Source organism: Pongo abelii, chromosome 12 (assembly GCF_028885655.2).
Source record: "Pongo abelii isolate AG06213 chromosome 12, NHGRI_mPonAbe1-v2.0_pri, whole genome shotgun sequence".
NCBI lineage: Eukaryota > Metazoa > Chordata > Mammalia > Primates > Hominidae > Pongo > Pongo abelii.
In genome coordinates, this window is record NC_071997.2 from 58460435 (window position 1) to 58475473 (window position 15039).

Below are 15039 nucleotides of genomic sequence, written 5' to 3' on the forward strand. Positions count from 1 at the left end.
TTGTGTCCCTGGGTTTCATTCTGAGAGAACAATCTACAAGCTTATAGGAAATACATAAGAATATTCTTTCTACCAGCAGTAGAGTATATAAAGAAGACAGAGTCAAAAAAACTGTGCAGGAAAATAAATAGTGTGCCTAGGAATGAAAAACTCATAACAGCAAAGAGAAGCAGAAATATAATTATAATTCTATGAAACCTTAACAATATTGAGGCCACATGACATGGCATAATGGCATTAAAGAACTACAGATCTTTAAGGAAACAGGTGTTAAGTTAAAGCTGCCTCCAAAGATAGTGAACTGTAACCTAATTTAATGTATAAACAAACTGTAACTTAACATAAGAGTTAGGTTACAAGTATAACAAATAGCTGAGTCTCAGCCAATCATAGCAGCTGAAACCTCCAGCCAATTGGAGGCTAAAGCCTGCCAAAACATGACCAAATAAGGCAAACACATAACTGTAGCCAATCAGGCTATTTCTGTATCTCATTTCCTTTTCTCTGACTATAAATATAGCCTGTACAACCTCCACTATGGGGTGGAACATTCTGCACCACTTTTGGTCCTGAGTGTTCCCTGAACCTTTTTCTACTGGATTAAACTCTGTTAAATTTAACTTGTCTAAGGTTTTCTCCTCTTAACACAGGCAACACTTCTAAATAAAAAAGACAATAGCAGTCCCATTTCTCCACTCTACAATTACAGTATGAATCCTAGACAGTCCACTCTTCCACATACTTTTCTTTGGAGCACTGGTTCTCAGAGGTGATTCTGCCCCTGGGAGAACATCAGATAATGTCTGGTGACATTTTTGGTCGTCACACTGTGGGGAGGGGGGATACTGGCATCTGGTGAGCAGAAACCAGGGATGCTGCTAAACATTCTGTAACACACAGGACAGCTCCCACCACAAAGAATTATTCAGTCCAAAAGGTCAATAGAGCCAAAGTTGAAAAGCCCTGCTTTAGAGGAGTATGTGATCAAAAACTTAATGTGATAAAACTGGTATGTGTATATCATCTCTTGGAAGATATCTAAGAAACTATTAAGAGTGATTGTCTCTGGGGAGGAGAACTGAGGGTTTAGGGGGAAAAGAGGAGTGGGTGGGGAGAATTTTTTTTTTTTGAAACAGTCTTGCTTTGCCACCTAGTCTGGAGTCCTGGAGTGCAGTGGCATGATCTCGGCTCACTACAACCTCTGCCTCCTGGTTTCAAGTGATTCTCCTGCCTTAGCCTCCCAAGTAGCTGGGATTACAGGCACACGCCACCATGCCTGACTAATTTTTGTATTTTTAGTAGAGACGGGGTTTTGCCATGTTGGCCAAGCTGGTCTTGAACTCCTGACCTCAGGTGATCTACCTGCCTTGGCCTCCCAAAGTGCTGGGATTACAGGCGAGAGCCACTGCGCCTGGCCGAGACTTACTTTTTAACTATAGTTATTCTTTTGTGCCTCTGAATTGTGCACTATATATATATATCTCCTACTCAAAAATCAGTAGTAAAATAAATAACCAAAAAATAGCCAGTGTGGCTCATGACTATGATCTCAAAAGACTACCTCTGACTCTAGAACATTACTAAATGGAAAACAAGAACAGGACCTATGTTGTAGAACAAATCCTGAATTAGGAGTCAGAAAACCAAGGTTTTGTCACTTCAAACATGAGCATATCACCAAACACTGAGTTTGTTTCCTCATACGTAGAATGTAGGGTAGTGTACCCTATTCCATGCACACAGAACTGTGAAGATCAAATGACATTATGCAGGTGAAATACACTATGAGCTACTAAGAACCAAATACATTGTAATTATTTTTTTAAAAGTCCTGGTATTGTGAAAGAACAAGATTAGAAATGATAAATGAGACCTTTAACATTATTTCCTTTCTAAATTACGTATCATTGTCAATGGAGTTTTAGAAGTTGTTTGCTGTTAATAGTACTGAAATCTTCTACTTATGCTGCCTACCCTAAGATGATAAATAACTTAAGGGAAAGGTCTTATTATGATGAGCCACACAAACTGTAGGCAGTTACTAATTATTTGATGATTTGCATGATTATGATAAAGGTTAAGAGGAAAAAATTTTTTCCTGTATCACTAAGTTTGCTACAAAATAAGTACAAGTGAGGAATTTTGGCTCTGCTAGACCCCAACAATAATCCTATGATTGGCTGCTTTAGTAGAAAGAGAACAGTAAAAGCATTCATCAGTACATAATATGTCTAGTTTAACCACCAACTCTTTTGTCTAACAGCTGGGCTATGTGGGCATAGGCCAAAGAACTAAATCTCTTACTCATAAATTACTGAGTCATGAAAATAACACCTTCAGCACTCATGTCTTTGAACGGCAAGGACAGCCAATATGTAGGAGTTGCCAGCAAAAATGATTAATGTTGATGATATTGTGAAGTTCTGTGGTTTTAGCAATTCTGAGCCAAATAGGCGAGGCACCAGTCACCAGAAAGGAAAAAGGAAACTGTAGGTGTCTTACGTGATATACTTGTTATAGAGGATGAAGGCATGTTCAATGTTGCCTTCCTCAGAGTAAATGGATGCCATTCGGATAATCTCAACTCCAGAGCGGAAGTACCGACGGGGTGGAATGTCTTCATTCACCTCTACCGCACTACCCAGCTGGGAGAGAGCCCTCACCCGGTCTTCGGGCGGGAGGCTCACATCTCCATGGTCAGACATCAGGACCAAGTTCTGAGACAGAAAAAACAGACGGCATCAATATCGTTGCCCTCATCATCCCAGCACAGTCTACAGTTTATCTCACAGACCTCTACCTTAAGAAGAAAATATAAGAGAAACATACCAAATGCTGTGGCTCCTATTAAATAAGGACTTTCCTACAAGAAGGCTGAGACCCTCAAGGAAGCCCAAATCGCAACGATGAGAGGACTGGCAGACTAGAAAACGTACAACCCCTGTACCATAATTAGGTGCTATAAGGAATAGAACCCCAGTGGACCAACCAAAGGTTCAGTTCAAGTTAATCAAATTCCTTGCCATTAGGGGGCTCCGCCCACAGCACTGTAAAAGTGGGAACAGCATCTTTTATTTTCTATTATTTCTCCTTCCAGATACCCACGTACCTTCACCCCAGTACCTGGCAGAGTGCACTCAGTGAACTTTCGTGAGGATTGTTAACTAACTTCAAGGTTGACCATTTTTACTTAATCTGAGAGTAACTGACATTTTCTGTGGTGTCCTTTTTCATACTTGAGCACAAGGTGAGTTAGGGTAACTGGTCTGGGAATTAATGCTCATAACTGTAACTCTGCTCACTAAACAACTACGGTCAATCTATAAAATCATTCATTCATCATTATTATGGCAAGGGATTTGAATCTTGAAAACAACCATTTACTCATCTTCATAGACTAAACACTGAATAACAAAAAGGCACGATGGTAACTTGCATTGCAAAAACCCCTGGTGTCCCAAAACTCCAGTACTTCTACTCTTTCTAGATACAGTTGCTGTTAGAACCAGATTCCAAATTCCAACCAGATATCACCACTATCATCTCCAAAATAAATCTGAGCATTTGACACACATTGCATTACAGCAAACCCTAATCAGTATGCTCTAGAATATACAAACTATAGTAGAATAAATCTTGGAATTCAAGGCCCTGTGGCAACTGGCCCTCCCCAACAGAGATCTTTTGCTTCAGTCAGGATTCCAATCCGCCCAGGCATCCTCACATTTCAGTTTCATTTATCTATCCAGTTCTTCTCAGGGGTAGTCTTCCCTCAGCCAATTCCATCTTTGGGTCTCTTCAATATTCGGGTCACAATTCCTCCACAAACCTTCCCCTCTAAAACACCCTCACTAATAGCACAAAAGCCGTGAGGACTACTAGGGATGCAGAGATAGTCCATCTCTCACGAGGCCTCTTTAAGGACTCAGAAAGCCGCAAGCATATCTAAAACCTCCCCAAGTAATTAGTAAACCTAGTCCACGGCCCATGAAAGTTAACTGAAACAGAGGATGCTTGTTGCATCTCAGTACCTCTTGGGAGAGGTTCTTGTGGGTTAAGAAAGGAACCACTTCCCGAGGCCAGGAAGCGGCGCCGGTTACCACCCGGTTGAGCAATTCCAAAAAGGGGATGCAGCATCTGCAAATGAGGGGGAAAGGCGGCGTAAAGGACCGAAGGGGAAATACGAGGAGGAGAAAGGAAGTAGCAGGAACGAGCGGAGGGGGCGTATACAGTAGGGAGGGCTCTATCGACAACTGCTTAAGGAACCCTTCTTGAAGGCACTCAAGACCAACTTGCCAACCCCAGGCACAATCATCCAGGGTTTTCGGGATCTTTCAAATGCAGTAGGCGGGGAAGCGCTGGGCCTGGCTGGTCAGGCGCCAGCCCGCGGAGACCAAAGCCGTCGGGTGCCTCGAGCGAGGCACGCCGGGCAAGGGACTCGGGGAGAGTAGGCTGCAGGCCCCACACTCACGGCGGCCGCTCCCCTTCAAAGTCCAACCACGCTCGGAGGCCCTGCCCCACCACGTTCCCGGGACCCTTCCCCACCTTTCCCCGCGGGTGACACTCGGAGGTTCCGGAAACGTCACATCCGGCGCCCGCTCCGCCCACTCCCGCTCGTCTGTCTATTACATTCCCAATGATTTAGGACTGGGAATGGAGAGCTAGTAGGTGGGGCTAGAATCGGCACCTGCGGAAAATCCGACCAATGAGGAGCGAACGACACAGCGGCCATCTTGGTAAAGGAAAAGGAACAAGGAAGAAAGTGGAACCAATTACCAAGCTAAGGTTTGCTTTTAAAATTATTTTGATTTGGGGTAGTCTCTCATCACACTCACAATACTCTTGCATTTAAGGAGGGATTGCTGATCCCAGTACAACTGCAGACTTAGCTAAACTAACCAGGATTTATAAATTGGGGGACAGAAAGTCTTTCGAATGTATTTTTTAGCTTGTATTACATTCTACACAAAAATTGGTAGTCTTAGATATTAGGCAATATCTAAGACTAATTTTATTGCTTAGAAAAGAACATAAGTCTAACTTCTTTTTTTTTTTTAAGACAGGGTCTTGCGGTGTCACCCAGGCTGTCACAGGAGTGCAGTGGCGTGATCATAGCTCACTGTGGTCTCCAACTTCTGGGCTCAAGCGATCTTCCTGCCTCTGCCTCCCAAAGTACTGGGATTACTGGCATATGCCACCGCACCCAGATGAGACTAACTTTTTAATGTCAAAAACCTATAAAATATTCGGAAAAAAAGCGTTTAATCTCCAAGAGCCGCTATGCAAAAGCACTGGAGACACAAAGATCTGTATGACACTGTTCCTGCCCTGAGACGGGGACAAGGTGGTTTTATTCATCAAATACAGGATGGCACGTTCTGCATGTAGATGTGTGTCTGTACGAATCCATATACATCCTCTTTACAAAAAGGTCCTACAAGCTTGCTAGGCATTCTGTCTCAGGAGACTCTTTGAAACATTAGGCTTTGGTTTAAAAGTCTAAGTCTCTGGGGGACAATTTCCCAAAATTTGAGAGCCTCCCTGTGAGTTTGTTAGTGTGATGGCATGACCTATTCTTCAAGGTCTAGCTTAAATCCCTAATTCAAGTATTGCCTCCTCCACCTAGCCAGCCTCCAGATCTCTCATTTCTCCCAACCTCCGTTGTGTATATTTCTGTTGGAGTTACCTGAAGTGATTCTGTGTAGTCATCAACTTTTCAGACTTAGGGTTGAAAGTACTTGCTTGCATCATCACCTCCCCTTCTGCCCCCAGCAAGCATTAATGTGCATGGGTCTACTATCAACTCTTATGGATCTACTGCAGATAAATCTGGGAAGATAATTGTACAGGGCACTCTACTGTGTCTTCAAAACTCTCTCTACTGACTCTTCAGAATGTAAACATGATGGGTTGGGCCTAAAGAAATTGATGCACTGGAGATGCTGGTCATTGGGTGGGCATATAATGCAGATGGGGTCCTGGCAGGAGGCAACACAGGTCAAAATCTAATCCATTCAACCTCTCACTCAAATGTTTACTGAGTGTCTATTATGTGCCAGGTTCTGTTCTAGGTTAGGGATACATCAGCAAACAAATCCAGCAGGTGGATACTCTAATGGTGGAAGCACAGGTAGAAGTACAGCTGGTGGGGTAGGGAACAGGGGCATCTGCTCCCATTCAGCACAATCTCTAAAGTAGTTCTTTTTTTTTGTAATGTTTAGCTTAACAAGTAAAGAAAATTTACAAACATCCTAGATTTTAAGATTATGAGAAGACTTTAAGAAGCTATAACTGAGACACACGTATAAGGGGTGTGCATAGTCATAAACATAGCCAGCGCCACATAGAGGCTGTTCCTGATATTAGAAAGTTAATATGCCCAGTTGCTAGCAGTTCTTAAGGTAATGGCTAAGTGAATATAGGAAGCAGGATCTAGTCTTTTTAGGGAGAGAATTTGTAAATGTTGACCAGAGTTTTTGACATCTGGGGCAAAGTTCAATACTCAGCTTTCTAGGGACCTGAAATAAGAAAATGTTGGCCAAGGTAAAAATTTTACATTCCTCATTTCTTGTTTAACTGGAAAAGTTTAAAAACTAAACAATTTTGTATACAAAATCAGGAAATCAAAGCTATAAAAGATTCTGGCATAACTGATCAGAATATCCTATCTACCCCTGCCCTAAAGATTGGAGGCTAAGCGTGGAAGGTATTCCTTCAGCAAATAGGCTTCAGCAGTTCACCTGGCAGACTAGACCAGGTTAGGAATTGAGATGCTCTTTCCTTCCGGTGCTCACTCCCAGCCATGAACACTTTTCCTGAATATAGCAGCCTCCATCTGGCCTCTTGCATATGCCAACGTCAGGTCTCCTGCACTCCTGCATGCTCATTCCTACTTGCTCATTTTTGGGCAGCAGCAAAAGATGCCTAGAAGGTGAAGTTCTTAATCTGAAATGTAACATCAGGGTTTAGAAAACACAGGCCTGGACCAGGTGCGCTGGCTCATGCCTGTAATCCCAGCACTTTGGAAGGCTGAGACAGGAGGATCGCTTGAGCCCAGGAGTTCGAGGATATAGTGAGCTATGATTACACCACTGCTCTCCAGCCTGGGCAACAGAGTGAGACCTCTAAAAAAAAAAACAAAACAAACCAAACAAAAAACCCAGGAGGATCACCTGAGCCCAGGAGTTTAAGGCTGTGGTGTGCTATGATCTCACCTGTGAATAGCCACTGCATTCCAGCCTGGGCAACATAGTGAGACTCCTATTGCTAAAAAGCAAAAAGAAGAAAAGGAAAAGAAAAATACAGACCCAGCGAAGTTCGGGGGGCAGGGAGGGTAAAAACAAGGAAGACTCCAGGTGTATTTCACTTGCAAGGTTGGTACTCTTGTGTTAAGTGACATACCTAGAGGGACAATTGCATTAGTACAGGAAGGGCATTCATTCGTACCTACTACAATGCATTCTTACAACAGCAACTAATGATTTCTTTTTTTTTTTTTTTTTTTTGAGATGAAGTCTTGCTGTGTCACCCAGGCTGGAGTGCAGTGGCACAATCTCGGCTGCAACCTCCGCCTCCCAGGTTCAAGCAATTCTCCCTGCCTCAACCTCCTGAGTAGCTGGGATTATAGGCGCCCGCCACCAAACTTGGCTAATTTTTGTATTTTTTAGTAGAGACGGGGTTTTGCCATGTTGGCCATGCTGGTCTTGAACTCCTGACCTCAAGTGATCCACCCACCTCAGCCTCCCAAAGTGCTGGGATTACAGATGTAAGCCACCACGACTGGCCACTAATGATCTTTTTAAAGCAAAAATCAGATTCCATCACTCCTGGGCTTAAAACTCTTCAGTGAATTCCCATGGCATTTGGAATAAACATCCACACTCCTTTACTGGGGATTACAGAGTGACTCGGCCTCTGTTGCCTTTCTGACTTCATCTCCCAATCTCCTTGCTTAATACTCTCCACCGATACCATCCAAACATCTGCTTTTCCATTCAAGACCTTTGCATAGCTGACTCCTTTTCCTGGGATGCTTTTACCCTCATCTTCACTTGGCTGGCTCTGCCTCATCATTCATTTCTCAGTTTACATGTTACCTCCTCAAGGAGAACTTCTCTGACCACCCATTCTAAGGAGCCACCCAGTCATCCTTCATTAGTTGGTCTTATTTTAATTGTCTTGATAATCCTTACCACTGTCTGATATGATTTGGGTTGCTTATTGTCTTTCATTCCCCACTAGAATATAATTTCCAGAAAGTTAAGATCTTTTTCTGCCTTGCTCACAGCTCTATCCCCGCTGCCTAGAATGGCTTGCGAACCCAGATGTGACACTCAATGAACACTGTTGAATGTTCAAATGTTGTTGAGATAAATATTGTCTCACGGTCCCCAAAATGATTTACAGGAATGTAATTAGCCAATTATGCTGATTACTGAGATGAACAATGAAAAACAATGACCGTTTTGCTTTTGGGACCCACTCTTCTCTGCAAGGCACTTAGAGCTAGAAGCAGAAAGCCTAAAGGCTAGATGCCTTTATTAATTGAGCAAGTGTTTATTGAATATCTTTCATGCTCATGGGTCTGTGTCTGGCATGGGTCTACCACAGTGAAAAAGAAAAACTGGGCGGGGCATGGTGGCTCATGCCTATAATCCCAGCATTTTGGGAGGCTGAGGCGGGCGGATCACAAGGTCAGGAGATCAAGACCACCCTGGCTAACATAGTGAAAACCTGTCTCTACAAAAAAATACAAAATTAGCTGGGCATGGTAGTGGGTACCTCTAGTCCCAGCTACTCAGGAGGCTGAGGCAGGAGAATCACTTGAACCCAGGAGGCAGAGGTTGCAGTGAATTGAGATCGTGCCACTGCATTCCAGCCTGGGCGACAGAGTGAGACTCCATCTCAAAAAAAAAAGGAAAGAAAAAAGAAAAACTGAGTTCCAGTTGTTTTAAGGCTTCCGTGGACGAAGGTTTAGAGCCATTAGAAGGAAAAAATTCTTTAAAAGATGAGCAATATTCTCAAGGGGAGGCTAGGTGAGCTCCATGCATTGAGACACTAAAACAGCCTATCTTGAACATTGCTTGGGAATGGAGGGGCTATGAAAGCAGAAATGGAGTGTGTATTAAAGTCAAATTGTTCACATTGTTAAAATTTTTGCTATGAGTCCATTGGGAATATAAAATGACAAATAGATTTGAAAAGTAAATACTTGGGAAGAAAAAGATATAGAATGGGCTGATTCAAATAAAGGGAAATGTGGCAAATGCACTGGGATCTTTTAAGTTTGTGCATTATGAATGCATGCATATATGTTCCTTTTCAGCTGGAGTTGGAATTACCCAATGAAGTTGTTCTTAAGAAGGCTACTGTAAAACCAGTAACATGAAGGTGAATCTGTGGTTTGGAGCTCCCCCTACAGTTTGTTTGAAGACTGTTCTCTCTCATCTCCAAGAAAAATGACCACTTTGGAAAATGAGTTCTTACACATGCTTGGAAATATTTTTAATGTGTATATATTATTTAAATTTATGTTTAAATGTGTACATGAGGAATTCGTTTTATGCTAGACATATTTTTTTCTTTTGTTACCTGCTTTCTAGCTGTGGACTGTATAATTTATTTTCCAATAAGTCAAAGTCTTTGTTTTAGGTCAGAGTGCCATTTTCAAGGTTGCGAATTTCAGCAAGAGTTAAATGTCACGTGAAACTTTATGGCTATTTGAGAATTGGACATTTTGAATGAGAGATTTTATCATTTATGTTTGGTTTACATATTTCTTTTCAAATATAGGGCCTGAATTATGACCAAGCACTATACCTTTTAATGAGGGATAAAGAATTGCATGCCACTATGTGCGTACTCTGAAAAATACTCATTTAGTTAGTCATTTGACAAATATTGATTATCATCTATGTGCCAGATACTGTTTAAGGCATTAGGCACATATCAATGAACAAAGCAGACAAAAACGTCCCTGCCCTTGGGGATCTTGTAGTTTAGTGATGGATGAAGGAGTGGTGGATTATAAAAATTATCATGATAAAGAAGTCAATTACATAGTGTATTAGAAGGTTCAAAGTACTGTGAAAGCAATGGGCCCTGGCACAGGAAATCAGATTGAAGGAAGGGAGAAGCAGTGAGGCAACTGCAATTCCAAATAGTGTGGTCAAGGAAACTCCCATTGAAAAGATTTGAGAAAAGACTTGGAGGTAAGAAGAGCTTTCCAGGCAGGGAATGGCAAGTGCAGAGGCCTTGAATCAGGAGCTTGCTGGTGCATTCAAGGCACAGTAAGGGGGCTCAGCGTGCCTAGAGTGGAGTGAAGGGGAGTGTAGCAGTAAATCATGTAGGGCAAGAGTCAGCAAACCAGTGCAGCCTGTTTTTGTAAATAAAGTTTTATTGGAACATGGCCATGCTCATTTGTTTATGTATTTTCTGTGGCTGCTTTCATGCTACAACCACAGAGTGGAGTTGTTGAGACGGAGATGATCTATCCCACAAAGACTAACATATTTAACTGTCTGAGTCTTTATAGAAAATATTTGCTGACCCCTGCTGCAGGTAAGATTTCACAGGCCACTGTAACAATGTTGACTTTGACTCTGAGAGAAATGAGAAGCTATGGGAAGTATTAAGCAAAAGAGTGACAGGATCTGATTTGTGTTTTGAAAGGATCATTATGGCTGCCATGTTGACAAATTTTAGGGAAAAGGCTGGGAACAGGAAAACCAATTAGGACTGTGGTTCAAAAGGTGTACCAGCCAGGCACAGTGGCTCATGCCTACAATCCCAGTGCTTTGGGAGGCTGAGGTGGAAGGATCTCTTGAGGCCAGAGTCTGAGATTGCAGCAGTGAGCTATGATCACACCACTACACTCTAGCCTGGGTGACAGTGAGACCCTGTCTTAAAAAAAAAGAAAAAAAAGTGCACCAGTGTGCTCCCAAGACACTACAGCAGATTCATCTGGGTGCAGCTAGGTATTTTAAATTTGTGAAAGATTCATAGCAATACCCAACATCTGTTAGATATTGTATGAGCTTCTAGCTAGTAGGTATAGTTCACACTTTCAACATCAGGTCATGCCACATTCCTTTCAATGATACTGTATCTTTGTGAAGCTGGGTTTTTGGCAAGTGCCGTATGCAAATAAGTGTGGAACAGGAAGTGATGCTGGTAGTATCCAACTTGATTCTAAGGTTTGAGATGTACAGTACCCAACTGGCATACATATACCATTATCAAGTGATTGTGGCTAAGAATAAGGTTTTCTTTTAACTTAATTATATTATTTTTCAGATGGCACCTTACTTGTTAGAGCATTGTATTAGTTTCTAGTCGCTGCTCTAACAAATCACTACAAATGACTTCAAAGTTTTCTGCCCCAAGCAACTGAAAAATGGCATTACCATGAACTGAGATAAAGAAAATTGTGTATGAACCAGGTTTTTTTTTATGGGGGTAGGAGGGCAGATGAGAGATTCAATTTTATACATGTTTAGGAAAGAAGATACAAAGAGAAGGAAATGATACACATTCTGACCAGAGCCTTTCTCCAGATTGTCCACCCATGAGCCCTTTAGGCTGTTGTGTTTTGACTTCTCACTCAAAACATGGACTGAGCAAGTACAGAGGTGCCATGTTAGAGAGAGGAGACTCAGCAAGCCTTGTCTGACTCAGAGTCTTAACTAGTTTGGGACAAATGGAGCTCTGTTAGAGGGAACAGAGAACTACAGGGTTCCCATGTTTAAAATAATTATGTCAAAAGATTGAGCAGGATTTTAGAAAGATGGAGGCAGCAGTGTAGTTTTGAATCTCCTCAAATCCTCTCATGGAAATAGATCAAACCAAACAAAAAACCCATAAGTAGCCTTTACCACAAAACTAGAGGACAGTTTTCCCTATGAACCCCAAAACAAGAGGGTGGGGCAAACCATCACCAATGGGCACCAGACTTGCCTGGTATGGCATCCACACAAGAGAGAGTGGTAGACAGTATGCCTTCAAACTGCCAGCAGAAGTTCACTGGAAAGTACCATGGGCCAATGTGAGAACAGCAGCTGAAACTGAGGGGTTTTGCCCAGTCACAAAGTGAGTAAGTACAAGGGACCTGTGATAGACTCTGAAGCACTGAAGCAATCTAGTCCCTTCCCACTCTTGAGCCTGAGCAGCCAGAGCTCCTTTCCAGGATGCGGCCCTGGAAACACAAAGGAAAAACTACTGGGAGGAACAACAGATACAAAGGATAAAAATCAGGGAGGAAACAGAGCTAGGAAATGTCAAAAAGCAAAACACCATGTCATTTGATACTACATTTTTAAAAAAGAGAAGTTTGGGGAAGTTTTAGAAAAGTTATCCTTAACACCTCCTTTTCAAAGTGCAGAAAAACCAATTTCACCTAAAAATGAATAACAGAAAAGGATCGTAGTCAAATCCCATACAAAGATATTATAAGAAAAAAGAGAATAAGCAGCAGAATAGCATCCTGTCAGACAATAAAAGCCAGTCAGAAAAGACAGGCCCACAAGCTGATCCAAAGAGTAATCTGCTATTTCAAAACTAGCTAAAAGACATTAGGAAAAAACAATGCAAAAGATGAAAGGACCATGGGGGGCAGGATGGGAAGTTACTGAATGAGTACTGTACAGAGTTTTTGTTTGGGATGATGAAAAAGTTCTGGAGATGGATAGTGGTAATGGTGGAACAAAAGTATGAATCTTCTTAATGCCACTGAATTGTACACTTAAAATGGTTAAAATGGTAAATTTTACATTATGTGTATTTTACTGCAATAAAAAGGTGAGAAAACAATATAAATCAAAATTAGGTGAGATGGTAGAACTCAGAACAGGATTAAAAACAAAAGAAAAACTTCAGAAATGAAGACTAAAGTAAAAAGAACACAAGAATGAACAGGCTGGGCATGATGGCTACATTTTAAAAACCACCTGTAATCCCAGCACTTTGGGAGGCCAAGGCAGGTGGATCAGTTGAGGCCAGGAGTTCAAGACCAGCTTGGCCAGCATGGTGAAACCCTGTCTCTACTAAAAATACAAAAATTAGGCTGGGCGCGGTGGCTCACACCTGTAATCCCAGCACTTTGGGAGGCCGAGGCGGGTGGATCACCTGAGGTTAGGAGACTGAGCCCAGCCTGACCAACATGGCAAAACCCCGGCTCTACTAAAAATACAAAATTAGCCAGGCATGGTGGCGCATGCCTGTAATCCCAGCTACTCGGGAGGCTGAGCCAGGAGGATCGCTTGAACCTGGGAGGCAGAGGTTGTGGTAAGCCAAGATCGTGCCATTGCTCTCCAGCCTGGGCAACAAGAAGGAAACTCTGTCTCAGGAAAAAAAAAAAAAAAAAAATTAGACAGGCAGGGTGACATGCACCTGTAATCTCAGCTACTCAGGAGGCTGAGGCATGAGAATCGCTTGAACCCAGGAGGTGAAATTTGCTGTGAGCCAGGTGGCACCAGTGCACTCTAGCCTAGCAACAGAGAGTCCGCCTCAAAAAGAAAAAAAAAAAAAAAAGAAAAAGAAAAAGAAAAAAAAGAATGAATTAGCATAATGGATAATGCTTTTAAAAAAGAAGAAATTTTTAAAAATCAAAAAGAAGATAATAAAAAGAATTCTAGACAAATGGCAAATAACAAAAGATAGGCAAAAAAGTCAGGACAGTTCTGAAAAGAGTAATGCAAACACATAGAAACGTAGTATACCATAAAAGTGACATTTCAAATCAATGGGACAGATTATTCTGTAAATTGTAATATGTACATGTTGGGGTAAAAATAAATAATTTATCTGGAAGAATCCTTAAAGTGGCAAAAGTAGATGCTTCTAAGGGAGGGGGTAGGTGGTGGATGGGAAACTTGGGGAAAGGGTGAATTTCCATTGTCATCATTTTGTATCTTTCCAATGCTCTATCATGTGAATCTATTACCTTTTAAGTCTAAAATGCCTGTGTTCAAATCCCAGCTATTGCTAGCAGTTGCTAGCTAGCTCTTAATCTTGGGCAAATTCTTCAGATTCTCTACTTCCTTATCTGTGAAATGGGATGAATAACTTAGCCAGGTGCTGCCTGGCACAGAATAAACTCTCAATAAATATAAATTGCTGGTGGAAACAACCCAAATGTCTAGTAATGGATGAATGGATAAGCCAATGTGGTGTAGTCATACAATAAGAATACTATGCAGTATGAAAAGGAATAAACTTCAGACACACACTACAACATAGATAAACCTTTAAAACATAGTATTAAATGAAAGAAGCCAGATACCAAAGGTCACATGTTGTATGATTCCATTTATATGAAATGTCCAGAAAAGGTAAATCCAGAGATTGGTGGTTGCCTGGTGTCAGAGGGAGGAGGGAATTGAGGAGTGACCGCTAATGGGTAGAGGGTTTTTTTGCAGGGGATGATGAAAAGGTAATGGCTCAGATAGTTGTAATGATTGTACAACCTTGTGAACATACTAAATGCCACTGAACTGTACGATTTTTGTTTGTTTTTTGTTTTGAGACTGAGTCTCGCTCTGTTACCCAGGCTGGAGTGCAGTGGCACGATCTCGGCTCACTGCAACCTCCTGCTCCCAGGTTCAAGCGATTCTTGTGCCTCAGCCTCCTGAGCAGCTGGGATTATAGGCATGCGCCACCACGCCCGGCTAATTTTTGTATTTTTATTAGAGACGGGGTTTCACCATGTTGGCCAGGCTAGTCTCGAACTCCTGAGCTCAAGTGATCCTCCTGCCTCAGCCTCCCAAAGTGCTGAGATTACAGGCCGCTCCCGGCCGAATCGTATGGATTTTGAACAGTGAATTTTATGTTAGGTGAATTATATATCAGAAACTAATTTTTTAAAAAGTAAACTACTGATTTTCCCATGGTGACCATCCACTGACCCCATCTTCCCTTCCCCTACCCATTCCTCTCCTGCCCTCCCCCCACCGCCCCCAACCCTTTCTACCTCCCGCTGTGCCTCGAGGGGCGGGGGTGGGGGGCTCCCCCTAAGGAGCGTCTGTGGACAGTTGGGCGCCTGCG

The 15039-nt window shown here is 42.2% G+C and overlaps 1 protein-coding gene and 1 long non-coding RNA gene across 6 annotated transcripts in view; one reads left to right on the forward strand and one right to left on the reverse strand.

Annotated features, from left to right (window-relative positions):
- The window catches only part of STAMBP (STAM binding protein), a 35096-nt gene extending 30475 nt beyond the window's left edge, over positions 1-4621 (reverse strand). Inside the window, exons 1-3 of one of the 4 annotated variants that reach the window (XM_009237168.4) lie at positions 4472-4581; positions 4032-4137; positions 2503-2717 (exon numbers count right to left, since the gene is read on the reverse strand). In XM_009237168.4, the coding sequence (XP_009235443.2) occupies positions 2503-2705 (203 nt within the window). In that variant the 5' untranslated portion in view covers positions 2706-2717; positions 4032-4137; positions 4472-4581. 4 annotated transcript variants of the gene reach the window in all.
- Positions 4538-14109, forward strand: LOC129057671 (uncharacterized). Of its 2 annotated transcripts, none has more exons than XR_008522355.1 (3): positions 4538-4785; positions 5060-5344; positions 9326-14109. It is a non-coding gene; the product is annotated as an uncharacterized LOC129057671 (long non-coding RNA). The 2 variants fall into 2 exon arrangements; XR_008522356.1 differs by having other exon boundaries at positions 5064-5344.
- The last annotated feature ends 930 nt before the right edge of the window (positions 14110-15039 follow it).